This window comes from Talpa occidentalis, unplaced genomic scaffold (genome assembly GCF_014898055.3).
Source record: "Talpa occidentalis isolate TD23 unplaced genomic scaffold, MPIMG_talOcc4v2.1 talOcc4.11, whole genome shotgun sequence".
Classification (NCBI taxonomy): domain Eukaryota; kingdom Metazoa; phylum Chordata; class Mammalia; order Eulipotyphla; family Talpidae; genus Talpa; species Talpa occidentalis.
In genome coordinates this window covers 98,657,608-98,670,807 of record NW_023601104.1, presented here as the reverse complement: position 1 = coordinate 98,670,807, position 13,200 = coordinate 98,657,608, and the positions used below count along the sequence as shown (strand labels likewise).

General features: G+C 40.1%; 1 protein-coding gene across 9 annotated transcripts in view; it reads left to right on the top strand.

Annotated features, from left to right (window-relative positions):
* PPP4R4 (protein phosphatase 4 regulatory subunit 4) overlaps nucleotides 1–12,486 on the top strand; it is a 77,454-nt gene extending 64,968 nt beyond the window's left edge. For 5 of the 9 annotated variants that reach the window (XR_008550885.1, XR_008550880.1, XR_008550891.1 and 2 more), the window contains 7 exons: nucleotides 1,120–1,189; nucleotides 1,597–1,680; nucleotides 1,953–2,046; nucleotides 3,067–3,137; nucleotides 7,885–8,032; nucleotides 9,389–9,582; nucleotides 11,022–12,485. Coding sequence is in view for 2 of the 9 variants with exons in the window: in XM_037503976.2 (XP_037359873.2) it covers nucleotides 1,120–1,189; nucleotides 1,597–1,680; nucleotides 1,953–2,046; nucleotides 3,067–3,137; nucleotides 7,885–8,032; nucleotides 9,389–9,413 (492 nt within the window). In the remaining 7 variants the exon portion in view is untranslated. Of the gene's footprint in view, nucleotides 1–1,119; nucleotides 1,190–1,596; nucleotides 1,681–1,952; nucleotides 2,047–3,066; nucleotides 3,138–7,884; nucleotides 8,033–9,388; nucleotides 10,963–11,021 lie in introns of those variants that run through there. The other 4 variants (XR_008550884.1, XR_008550886.1, XM_037503978.2 and 1 more) reach the window with 3 other exon arrangements.
* The last annotated feature ends 714 nt before the right edge of the window (nucleotides 12,487–13,200 follow it).

The following is a 13,200-nucleotide window of genomic DNA, read 5'->3' as shown; positions in this document are numbered from 1 at the left end:
TTTTAGAACTAAGTGACCTAAACTCAAGACAAAAGTCAGACAATGGAAAGAGACCCAGAGATGATCCCGATGTCGGCGTTCACATAACGATTTTTTATATTTTATGTGCTTTATTTTTAGTTTCAGAATTTCCATTTCCATTTCCATTCAGTCCAATTCTGTATGAAAATGTGTCACCTTATTTATTTCCTCCATCTTTTTCTTTTTATACGTGCCCTTGAAAAGAATGCTTGTTCTCCAGTTGTTGAGTGCAGTGTTCTTCACATGCCTGTTATGCTGAGTTTGTTTAAACTTGGTAATTATTGAACTTCTTCTGTACTTATTGTATTGGGATAAGAGAATCCCGAGCTTTGCTAGCACTTTTGTTTCTTGATCTGGGGACTGGTTTACAGATGTGTTCGCTTTGGGAATATTCATTGACCTCTACACTTAAAATTTGTGTACTTTCTCTACATATATTATACTTCAATAAAACATTTAAAAAATATCTACAAGACCATTTCCTTTTTAGAAAAACTATCTTGCCTTTCACCAATCAGAAATGGAAATGACCAGTAATAAATATTTTGCTGACAAGAATCTGTAACTATCTTCTAGAAAATAACTTTGGTACCAAATTCACAGAGACAATAATACTGACGCCAAATCCCCAAGGGCGTAATTCTGTTGATGTTAAAATAACACCAATCTGGGGTCTCCCCTAGTGGTGCAAGGGGTTAAGCACTGCCCCGTGAAGCACTCCACAGCCTCTGCAGCACGAGTTTGATCCCCAGCTGGCCAGGGAGCTACACACATGGTGCAGCAGACCCCTCCTGCTTCTCCCACTGCTCCCCTCAGCAGTGGATTTCAGTCTGCCTGATCTGTTCCCCGCTCTGTCTCTGGTGAGTCCTCTCACCTCCTACATCTCTGGCCTGTACCCCAGCTGTTGTATGCATAAATAAATAAATCTTTAAAAAAAATGACACCAATCTGAAAGGACCTTGACTTCTTTAGATACTAACTTGTAAAAAAAAATAGTTTTTATGCATTTTTATGTACTATATTTATTCAGGGTATCCTAATAATTTTCTAAATCTATTCATGATTACCTTTAATGCTAAGATCCTATTTTAATAACAGGAGCAGTTAGAGAAAGAGAAGCAACAGAATGATGGAAGGCCCATGAGTGAGAAAACCTTTGAAAAGAAACGTAAGTAGTTTGCCTGCATCTGCATGTTCAGTAACACAACTGATGTTGCATCCTGGCATTCTGAAAGACCATGCTGAGTTTGTAATTTGATATGGAAAATTCTTTCAATTTGAAAAATTTTTTAAAAATGGGTTGTTTAATGTGGTAGAGATTTAGAAATACATGAGCAAATGGTGGGGATCAGTGTGGAGCCATCAAAGGAAAGCCTAAATTTGATCATAGCAATAAGGTTGTAAAACCCATCACAAGTAGCTAGGTTTAAAATAGGTAAATATACAAAAAAAGAATAGTTGGGAAAGAGTGCTGCTTAGCTGGGGATACTAATTCATACTCTCTTGTATAATTTTAGAGATTGAAAAGCATTTAGAGGACATTATAGAACTTAATGCAGAGTTTATTTTATTTAGGTAGAGACATGAAGGCACCGACAACTCTGCCCAAGAACACGCCTGTTTCGGTTTCTGGACCCGCTTCTGGGACCCCATCCACAAGTAGGAAGCAGCATCTTCTTGTGTCTCCCTTTTTCCTTTCATAAAACTTGATGACGGGAAAGTCACTGAGTTTGACAATATATGTTATTCTAAAGCACCTTTTGGCCTCCGTTGTTGGTTGGTGTGGTGGTTCTTATGGGCAGTAGGGGTGACTAAGGAAGGGAATCTGGACCCTCCAAGTGTTACTGACAGGTGGTAGTTGGCGAGGGATTGGGGGTTGGGCAGCTAAGAATGAACTGAAAATTATATTTTCCTTCTGCTTACCACTCTAGGCAAAGAGATCAAGAAATCCAAATTGATTCGAAGCCAGTCTTTCAACAATCAAGCTTTTCATGCAAAATATGGCACCTTAGACAAGTGTGCTAGGTATGATCTGTCAGCTGTTTACATTTTAACTTAATTCTTACTTTATAGTCACAGAGCTTTATTTATGTGAAATGTTTACATTCTCATGACAATTGGGATTACTCTTGAATTTTTTTATAGATAAATAATTTGTCAGTTTTCTAAAGATTGTTACATTAGGAAAAAACCCAGCAGTGTGCCAGTGTGCATGAGAACATCTCTGTAACCTGGCACCCTGGGAGGACTGCTCACAACACCGCGTGACAGCAGCATGGAATCCAGGGCTGAGGAGGGTGGGTGGTGCCGTGCTCTTCCAGATGCGGGTGAACATGCCCCATTTGCTAATTGGCCGTGGACTTCCAATTACTATTGGCATGTTTCAGTGGTAAAATTATCACAACAGAGTTCTTTTGACAAAGGGTAAATATCTATTTCCCCCCTTGGTTCAGCAGACAAATTTTAAGCAGTTAGGAGAGAATAACATAAATTAAATGCTCATGATCTTTTATATTTCTTGTATGCATATAGTTTATATAGTCATATTGCATAGAACAGCTGCATATCAATTAGCAAGCAAAGTAATTTTTGGGAAACAAAAATTTCCGTTTATGTATCAAGAAAAACATGTTTTTCTTTTACAGATTGCTCGTTTCAAATTTTTAGCTATATTTCAGATATGACCATGGATCTGTCTACCGAGAGTTCCTAGCCAGTAGGGTGGTGTCGAGAAGGATAAAAGACATTAGAACTAAAGATAGGTTACTTCCAGGAAAGTGTCATCCATGTTACTTATCTTCACTGAACATAAAAAGAAAAACTGTTATTCTGACACAGCAGAAGTTTCAGAAATGCTTTTAATTATGGGCCACATAATTGTTGTGAGGTATAAAATGTAAAACAAAAAAAGAGAAATAACAGTATCAAGCATGTTTCACAAGAATTAGAGGAAAGCATTAAAAAAAATTAACAAAGTCCAAATGCTCACTGACTCGGATTGAAATAAGAATGTTTTATTTTAAACTAAATCATGTTCTTTTCTAGTAAAAGCTCTGCTGCGGCATATACTCCTTCTGTCTCAGGGTTAGCAAAGACTTCTATGATTTCTCTAACTGGTGAGTAGAAATCTGAGCTCTTCAAAAAATTGCTAAAATTACTAAAATGATTTTACTAAATGACCTGTTTACTTTTAGATACAGTATTTTTCCTAAATGTATACTGTGGTCAAATGCCCAAGAAGTTGAGCTTTTCTCTAGTATTGAGAAAATAGTTGACTAGAATATTTTGTTTTCACTTAGTCAAGACCCAGAATTCAATAATTTACAAGAAAAAGGACAAAACAATTGGATAGTTTTTACCGCAGTCTGAGGACCAGCCTAGGCATAGACTAAAAGTGTTTAAGCAGCTGAAAGCAGTAGGACTTCACTGTGGCTCATTTATAGCCAAACATCTGTGAGATATATATATATATACACGAGAGTTTATACCAAGGGTCAGCAAACTTTTTCTGCAAAGGGTCTGTTATTTTAGACCTTGTTGACCAAATTAGTTTCTGTCACAATTACTCAAGTTTGCCATTGAGTAAAAGTGTTTGGCTGTGTTCCACTGAAACTTTATGTACAAAAACAGATAGTGGGCAAGATTTGGCCCAGAGGCTGTTGTTTGCTGACCTCTTACTTATATCATAGAACATAGGGTTATACTATGAATATGGGGGAAATACTGCTAAAAATTGCTAGTGGCTATAAGTATATTTTTAACTTTTTGCCTGGAAAATATTGGTAGAACATTGCAATATTAACCTACAATGATTTTTTAGTATAAATAATGGCAAATTTACTTGAAGTTCTGAATTTTTTTAAAAACTGAGTTGCATTTCCTTTTGAGGTTAAATTTTGAGTATTTTGTCTTCCCCGTATTCCTTATTGTGTTCTTTTAATTCTCATCAAGAACATATATGCACTCCTTGACTGTTCTGTACACAGTATGCTTTTATTTGCCAGGACAGACAATCTTTGTAATATTTAAACTCTGACATTCACACACTGTAGAGAGCGTGGTGTGCACAGCCGACTCTGAGGACCCTAAGGATCTGAAAGGATTTGGTGTTAGTTGTTGAACTAGGGAGACTAGCGTTTCTTGAAGTTCCCTAAGAAAACCCCCCCCCAAAAAAAAAAAGAGAAAAGTTAATCTATGGCTTTAAATGTACCTCATCTTTAAAATGTTTAAAAAATTGCAGCTATGTCCATAGAAGTCAGTTTGAACAGCTCACCTTGCAGTGAATGTGCAGTGATTGTAAACGTCAGCGAGGGCTTCTTCAAACGTGGATGAGTCCTCTCTGGCCTGTTAGAGATGACTTCCACAAAAGCAGATATTTATTCATAAACTTGTAAGAATTCTTGCTAAGAAATCTCTTTGTCTAAATCATTAATAATATCACTAAATTCAGAACTGGTTTTTAAAAGCTTTAATTATGTGCATTAATTTCTGTGTTTTGACTTTGCTAATTCTTAAATGACCTTGAGAACAAAGGCACGTATATGGCCTACAAACCATAGAGACATCCAGTCTAAGATAAAAGTGTGTACTTTATAAAATTAACTTGTTTATTTAGAACTGTTACCTTTACTTGAAAAGTAGTCCATCTTCAGTGTTCAGTCTTGTTTTGGGGGAGAAGGAATATGGTTGAATGGATTAGCTCCAAGATTCTGGGCTAGAAAACCGTGCTGATTATTACTATTTCTTACATAATAACAGCCCAGGGAAAGAGTGAATATATACTTGCCTGATTTATGATAAATGGAAGCAAATAGTCTTTTAACAAATGTATTAGGTGTTCACATAGAGAAGAGATTTCCTTCATCTGTGGGGCAGAAGATGGGCTTTAAGATAACTTACGTTTGCGATGAACCTGGAGGTGAGCTAGGATGTTGACAACCGCAGATGCGTGTGGAATAACGCCCCATGCAGAGGACCTGTCCTAAACAAAAGCTGAGAGGTGGTGTCTTCAAGGGGTATCAGCAGTTCAATTTGGCTGGGGCCCTGCAGCGTGGAGTGGTGTAAGGGAGTCATGTTAAGTAAAACGGGAAGGTCAAATTCATGGGTAGGATGGTCAGATTGAATACCTTTTACTTAATATGAACCTGTCGTTAACATCTGCCAACATGTGCCTGCCGTCAGCTATGGCATTCAGTCCAGGCTGTGTGGTCAACAGCAGACAGGGTGACTACGAAGAGGATGCCAGGAAGGACTCAGGGAAACATCGCAATGTCTCCATTGTTAGTGGGAATAAAAACCAATGGGATGATTCTAGAAAGTAATTTTGTGACGCCCATCAAGAATCCTCGCTTTTTAAAATACTCTTTCGCTCAAATCCCGCTTTCAGTGACATGTTAGGACACATTAAAATGCACAAAACACACTATGTTATAGTAGGTACCCTAGATGTGATAGCTGAAACTCTAGTCTGTTCGTGAGAAATGTTTCAGGCAAATCCCAGCGGAAGAGCATCCTCAAGATATCTGACCAGTCCCCTCAGAGTGCTGAGGTCATGACAAACAGGGGAGCCTAAGGGACTTTTGGAACCCAGAAGCCTGGGCTCCTGACAAGTGAATGCATGTGGTGTGTTATGAGGGATCCAGACAGGGGAAGGCCAAGGAAACGTGCCAGGGCCGTGGCTTTTACTTATGATAATGTGCCGGTGCTGGTTCATTAACTGCAGCAAGTGCTAGTGTGAGGGCTTAATGGGGGAATGGGACGGAGAGAGGAAGACGGTAGAAAATCTTTGTATTATCTGCTCAGATTTTCTGTATAGCTAAGACTATTTTAAAACATAAAGTCTAGAATAAAAAAAAGAGTAAGTGCTTATTAGGGATAAATCTGACAAATATGTTAGAAGTACACTAAAAACTTTAAACGATTGTTGAAGCCATTAAGGAAGACCCACACAAGTGGAGCAATCTACCATGTTATAGACTGGTAAACACTGTTGTTACGATGCCAGTCCTTTTTCTTTTTATTCTGTTAGGGAAATAATGAAATCTCTTTCTCTTGCTCCACTTTAATTCACCTGAGAGGTCACGTCACATGCTCATTTAGACCCTTCAGTTAATCCACGTTGGCCTTTATTTTCCACACTGATTAAGAGTCTCCACCTTGTTTCACCATCCTCCTACGATTCTAGGTTATGGAAGTTTTGAAAAGCAATTTCAATCTAGCTTATGTCAGGACCGAAAATTTGTTCTGAGGAAGACAGAGCCACTAATGATGCTATTCAGCTTGCACATTCACGCTGCTTTCAGAAGCCAGCTGATGCCACTTCTTTGAAAATTTCTTGGGTGATTCAATGCAATCCTAATCAAAGTTCTAACAGTCTTTTTATAGAAATTTATAAGTGGAGTCTAAAATCTATATTGAAATGCGCAGAACAGAGCATAGCCAAAATCATCTTGCAAAAGAAAGGCAGATTTAGAGAACACAAACTACCTGATTTCAACACTCACTCCAAAGAGCCTGTAATCACGACCGCAAGGCCCACATGGACATATACAGTGAGCTGATTTCCAACAAAAGCTCCAAGATAAATCAGTGTGATGGGAGAGTATTTTCAAAAATTGTGCTGGAACAATCGGTTATCTATATTAAAATAACTGCACCTGAATTCTCATCTCATACTAGACATAAGATTAACTAAAAATATACTGTAAACTTAAGCATAAAAGCAAAACCTCTGAAATCTCAGAAGAAAATTTAGAGGGAATTATTTATGATTTTAGAATAGGCTGAGATTTCTCCAAACTATAAATGATATTAACGTATTGGACTTTATCAAAATTTAAAACTTCTGCATTTTGAATTAGAGCATTAAAAAATGAAAAGGCAGGGTCCTAATTAGGAGAATGTTCACATTACACAGGCCTTGTATCCATCATCTGTAGAACTTTGAGAAATCTTTAAAATCTTTAAACTTATAGAAAGCCTTAAAACTAATAGGCAGCTCATTTAAAAGTGAGAAACCTGTTTGAACATCTACTTCACAGAAGCTATACACATAAGTACATGAAACTTACATTAGGGAAATGCAGATGGAAATGCATTGGAAATGCATGGAAATGCACTTCACGTCCACTAGGATGTCTAAGCCTGAGAAAGCTCACCACAGGGAGCGCCCTCTAGACTCTCAGATGTGCTGGTGGAAATGCAAAGTGGCATAAGCACTTTGGCCAATGTGGCAGCTCCTTATGAAGTGAAATATGGTCCGGCAGGTCCACTCTTATGCTTTTACTGGAGAGAAGTTAAAACGTATGTCTACACACAGAATTGTACATGATTATTTCATAATAGTCAAAACTGGAAAAAACCCAAATGTCTGTCAACAGGGGGTGGACAGGCCTGTTTGGCTGTCCACACCGTGGGATGCCTGCCAGCAGGAAAGAGGCTGAAGTGTGGCCCGCACAGCGGCAGGCATGAATCCTGGCATGACCCTGCTGAGTAAGAGAAGCCAGACAAGAGTGCTTACTGTGTGCTTCCATTTATCTAGAATTCTAGAAAGTGCCAGCTAATCTACAGTGACATTAGGCAGAGCAGAGGTGGTCTGGCATGTGGGGTGGGGGAGGGGGGAGTGCGTAGCTGAAGGAGGAACTACAAAAGGACTGAAGTTCACTTGCTTGTGGTGATGGCTGCCTGTGATTTTGACAGGAGAGATGTCAAAGTCTCAAATTTATGCAGTTTATTGTATGCAAGTTACACCAACAAAATTGATTTTGCAAGGAGAAAAGTGAGCTGTGATTAATCCTTCTTCTCTTATGTTAACATCTTTCTCCGTATATTCAGTATGTCTGACTACACCCGGTTTACTTCCAGATGATTCCTTCCGGGCTCGTAATGCCAGCAATGCGCCTTCTTCCTTTTCTTCTAACGCTTCCCTCCCAAGCACCTCCGGAGGCTCAGGGAGCTCTGTAGATCCAAAGGGCAGCGGAAGTAAAGACACACAGCCTCGGAAGGCTGCCTTGTAAGTACTCAGCAGTGGATGCTAAGTGTTACCCCACACATTCCTTCCCACTTAAATACTTGCCAAGAATGGAAAATGTCACGGGGAGATGCGATAAGTTAACAGGGATCCCTCCCCCACATCTCTCCGTGAGACGCTTCATACAGGCCCGTCTATATATGGCACAGACACTGTGATCGTAGGGAGTCAGTTAGAAGCTTTAACAGCCTTCACTGATATCTGAGACCTGTTCTTTTGCTGTGCAATGTTTGCAATTCAGGGTCTCCAGCTCTGAGAAGACACTGGCTAGAATTGCATCCCTTCAGCAACTGTATGTGTGTGTCTATGTGTTTGTGTGCATCTACACATATATAATTATATTATCAATTATATATAATTGTTGTTTTTAAAAGGTGACTCTAGAAATAGCCCATGTACTGACAAATTCATGTGGCGTTTGTGTCCTCCCCTGACTAATCTGGAGGAGGAGGAGGATCCTGCACCATAGCTACTATTCAGCCTGGGTGGGCTGGCCCATGTCTGCATTGTCTTGTGTCTGTGACGCGCTGTCTACAGCTCAGGGCCACACCAGATCCGACTCATGTCCTTTACTTATAAAATAAGCCCATGAAATGATTTCGGCAAGTATTAATTATCTCAGTTTTGGCTTCTCAAAAAATTCCATTTTCCAGCTTGTCAGTGTCATGGAGATGACAGGTCTGGTATTCAGGAATTTCATTGCTTTCTTTATTTTTCTTTTTTCTTTAAAAGATTTTATTTATTTTTGTAGAGAAAACTGGGGTGCAGGCCAGCGGTGCAGGGACAGGGTGAGAAGATTCACCAGTGACAGAGTGGGGAGCAGAACAGGCAGACAGACTGAAATACACTGCTGAGGGGAGCAGCAGGGAGACAGGAGAGGTCTGCTGGGCCATGGTGGGCCTTTGAGGTGGAAGTGCTGAGACTTAACCCCTCGGCCACCAGGGATTTCCGGATTATCGTTGCTTAAACAAACATGTTGTCTCTTATGTCTTCCGAGGCCAGACAATTGGTGTATTTACGCCTGTGTTAGCTTCCACTATAGTTATTAAAAAAATAGGGAAAATTGTACCATTGAACCAAATGCTATGTTAGATGCACGTAAGATTTGGTAATTCAAGTGAGCTCCAAGTAATCTTTAATGTGTAAAACATTTTTCACTTAATTAGAATATTCAAATACTACGTTTATTCCAAGTAGATTATTCCTGTATTTATTTACTTTGTAAGCATTATATGGATTAAATTTTTCATGTTTTGTTTTTCTTACTTTCTCCCTCCTTCTGTCCTCTACCCTGCCCCCATCCCTCTCTTTCTCTTTCTCTCTTCGTTTTTCACAAAGAAAATCCAGAAAATCCAATCCTTAAATCGTCTGCTTGGTAAAGGAGGCAAAACAAAGACCACTGGAGATAATGGGATTGATGACAAGCTCTAAGGCTTGGCTGCGGCTTTGTTTTTCTTTTCACAAATGGAAAAGAGAGTCATAATGGCAGCTGGTGTTAAACTTCACATATTTGAAATTAGATTCCCTAGGAGGTATAATATATATTTCTTGAAAAATAATGTGGTTACAGAATTCCAATGTCATAGTGAAATGTAATGAAAAACAACTTTAGGTATGTGCTTTAACTACTGCTGCAAAAGACACAAGTCTGCATTTATTTAAAGCAGGAATTTCCAATAAGTCTGCATTTATTTGTGCAGGAAACCATCTATTTAATTGTTCTAGAGTTTTAGCCTTTAACAATTACATGAAAGTCCAAATCAGCTGAATTGCTCTACTAGCTAATCGCTTGGACTGGGGCTTGGGGTAAGAAAGGCATCGCATTTTCTCACGTGTCTCCAAGCCCAGTCGAGAAGTCACACTGAAGACGGTCCAAGTAGTTATATGCAGTCTTGGTCCTGTGATTGTGGTGACAGTATGTTGTACCTGGACACTCCAAAGCTTAAATTTGGCAATGAAAATTCTACAAAGACTTCTGAGAACGTTTCGCTGCAACTACCTTAAAAATAATAGATTGATGATTTCCTTTATTTCCTAGAATTTATAAATACTTTGTTTACATTTTAGATTGTATTCGTCCTTACTTGATTTGAAATGATGAATCTAGTTTGAATCAGCTGTTATTTCAAGCTATCATGCTTAAGCTATCAACAGCATTTATTGGTACTAATGCAGTATTTTCATCCAAATTTGCCTGTGGAACATATACAGCTCTTAATTTGACAATGTCAGTTCTTGAGATATACCGTATGAAGCTATTGTCAGCTTCTCTATTTCAAAATGCAATCAGCATATTAACTATATTGATATTAGAAAATATTTGGTTTTTTTAAAGTATATTGATGTATGATAAAGATGATCTAATTTGTGGATGCATATGCGTGTGTGGTTACTTTTTATAATGTGAAATGATGAATAATGAATTTACTCAAAATAAAACATAGGTTAATGAGACACCTGTGTTTGTGAGAACAGTTTTAAATACTTTCCTGCAGTTTTTATTCTATAATTAAGAGTACGACAGTTCATTTTTAAGTAACAAGGAAGGGAAGCATCCTGACATCAACTGTGTTACCCCCCAGGCGTCTATTTGCCGTCTATTTGCCTTTTTCTTTTCATATGGCCTCTTTGGCTATTTTTAGTGATTCTCTCAATATCTTTCATTTAAAGGCAGGTAAACGGAATTACTTATTTTGTCAGTAGTTTAAACAAAAGTTGTAAGTCGGCAGGAGAATTCAGTGCACGCTCCTGGGCCTTGTGTGCCGGTTCCGACGTGTGCCCCCAGGGCCTCACCAGCAGAGGCTGAGCTGTGCTGATCAGGAGCCCCCGCCGAGGGGACCTGCTTGCCTCTCCACGGCACTTTGACTCCCGGCCCGCATTGACTGTGGCTGCAGATAAATGGGAGAATTTCCCCTTATTTGTCCCATGAGAAAAGTAGCAGAGTTAGGAGCTTTTATTTTCCGTCCTGCAGGTAGAGAAGAGGAAAGCAATCTGGCAGAGAAATGAGCCCACTCCTGAGCTCAGGCGGTCAGAAGTCACCTGCAGCCTTGCCCTTGGCGCTAAACTGATCATCCAAGCTGGCCCATCAGAGTGATTTTTGGAAGTTGCCTTTATTCCCGACAGCACTTGAAAATTTTCTAAAATTGTAATATTTATTAAAATTAACTCTCAAGGACAGATACATGAAAACAGTATCAAAAATTGGTGACACCTGTGACTACCCACCCCTCCCTCGCTCCATTTATACTGGAAACAAGACCCATACTCTTGTAGAGTTTGCACTTGAATAATTTATCCAACAGGTGCTCTAGGCTAGACGCATGACAGAGAAAGCGTTCCCTTGTGTGTCCTTGCGGGGGAAGAGGGGCATTTCCTTCATCTTCATCGGTCTGTCAGCTGTGGAAACTTCCCTCTTTAAGGATCGGTTCTAGAGTTTTGCTAGTCAGTATTGTAAGCGAAAACAACCAGACTTCGAGCTCAGGTTTCCTGACAGGTGGAGACAGGGCTGAGAAGGGTGCCGCTGAATAGAGGCGAGATAAGGAACATGTCGGACTTTTCGTCCCATAACCTCCCGCACAGCACGTGACTTCCTGAGCTCAGCGCCTTCCTCTGGAAGGGGTCCGTCTCGCCTTGAGTCTGCGGGCGTAGAGGGAATGTTTGCATCGAAATGGAAAGGCCCTTCAGCTTGAGCAGGAGTTTTACGGTGAAGATAAAATGAGTTCGATTAAGTCAATAATCTAGTCTCAGCTCTCAGTTGTAGCATGTGGGTGTGACTGTGTATGAGTGTGTGACTGTGTGTCTGCTTAGGGGCAGTTTATAAAACCTGATGCTTAAATACTGTGAAGCCTTCTTATGACATCAAATTCTCCACACCCCCACCTGCCCCCCCGTTAAAACTTGGTAAGATAGATGACATTTTTCATCGAGGTGCATTTTTTAACCATGCACATATACCTGGGAAATCTGAAACCTGGTGTTTTGGGAGCTTCTTTAAGCATATGTGGGGGAATATTTTTAAACATTTTAAATAGTGAATAGGGCCATTTTTTTTGGCTTAGAGAGTGATGTGTTCGAGATCAGGGTGTCGTTGTGCTTCATAGTGCCTGTGGCGGCCGACGGGAGGCCTTCAGCCTTTTCACCTCTGGGTTTGACTTGTTTCCTTAAGCGGGCGTTGTTCCCACAGACTTTCTTTTCTAAGTTTCATTTTTTAAAGGTGGGCGATTTGATTGAACCCTCTTTTATTTGTCTTTCTACTATTTTTCCACAAACAAATCTAACTCATTGAATACTAACGGGTCACTTAAGAATAATAGAGTTAGCCCTTTATTTTTTTTTCCTTTCTATGTCCTGGAAATTCCTGCCCTTACTAGTGCCAACTAGTGCTATTGGAGGGCATACTGGCATGGATTCCTGCCCTGATAGTAGAATGCTGAAAAATTATTCTTCAGATGGCTGCGGCCTGTTCACATTACTCTGGTTTATATTAGTAATCAGGGTGACTAATCAATAAATTACTTTTAAGTATATTTAAACGGACACAAACAGATGGAAATCCAGTGAGGCATTTGTTCACCACAGGTGACACGCCAACCCCAGTTAGCTCTGTGCACGAGGCTCTGAATTTCTTGCTCAAGTGTTTTCCTGTCATCGTGACAGACAGTGACGCCTCACAGTGTTTCAGGGGTACTGGTTAATTTCCCGTTCACCTTAGGACAAAGCCCGTGCCTGCATTTTGTTAAACCAAAGAGGGAAACTGAGAGTTGAGTTCACGCTGCTTGTTTAGCTGGACCCGGTCAGTTGTCAGTTGTTTTAGACAGAAAGAAGTGGACCTGGGGACCGGAGTCAGGCGAGTCGGCTGGGTGACCCCAGGCGAGGCTTCCCTCTCTCTCAGGTGCGGGGGGATTTGCACAGCGCTGGGGTCCACAGTACTTTCAGGGCCGTGAAGGTGTCTTCCTCCCTACAGCAACAGGTGGTGGCCTGTGACTGCACTGGCGCAAAGACAAACATCACCCAGAACTTACCGTTCTTTACACCGATACAGTTGTAAAAAATAACTGGAGATGTTGGCATATAATGAAGCCTGGCGCCCACAAAGGCGCTATGTGGCCCTGTCCGGTTCCCCACTTCTGTCCTTGTAAAATGAAGGTGTT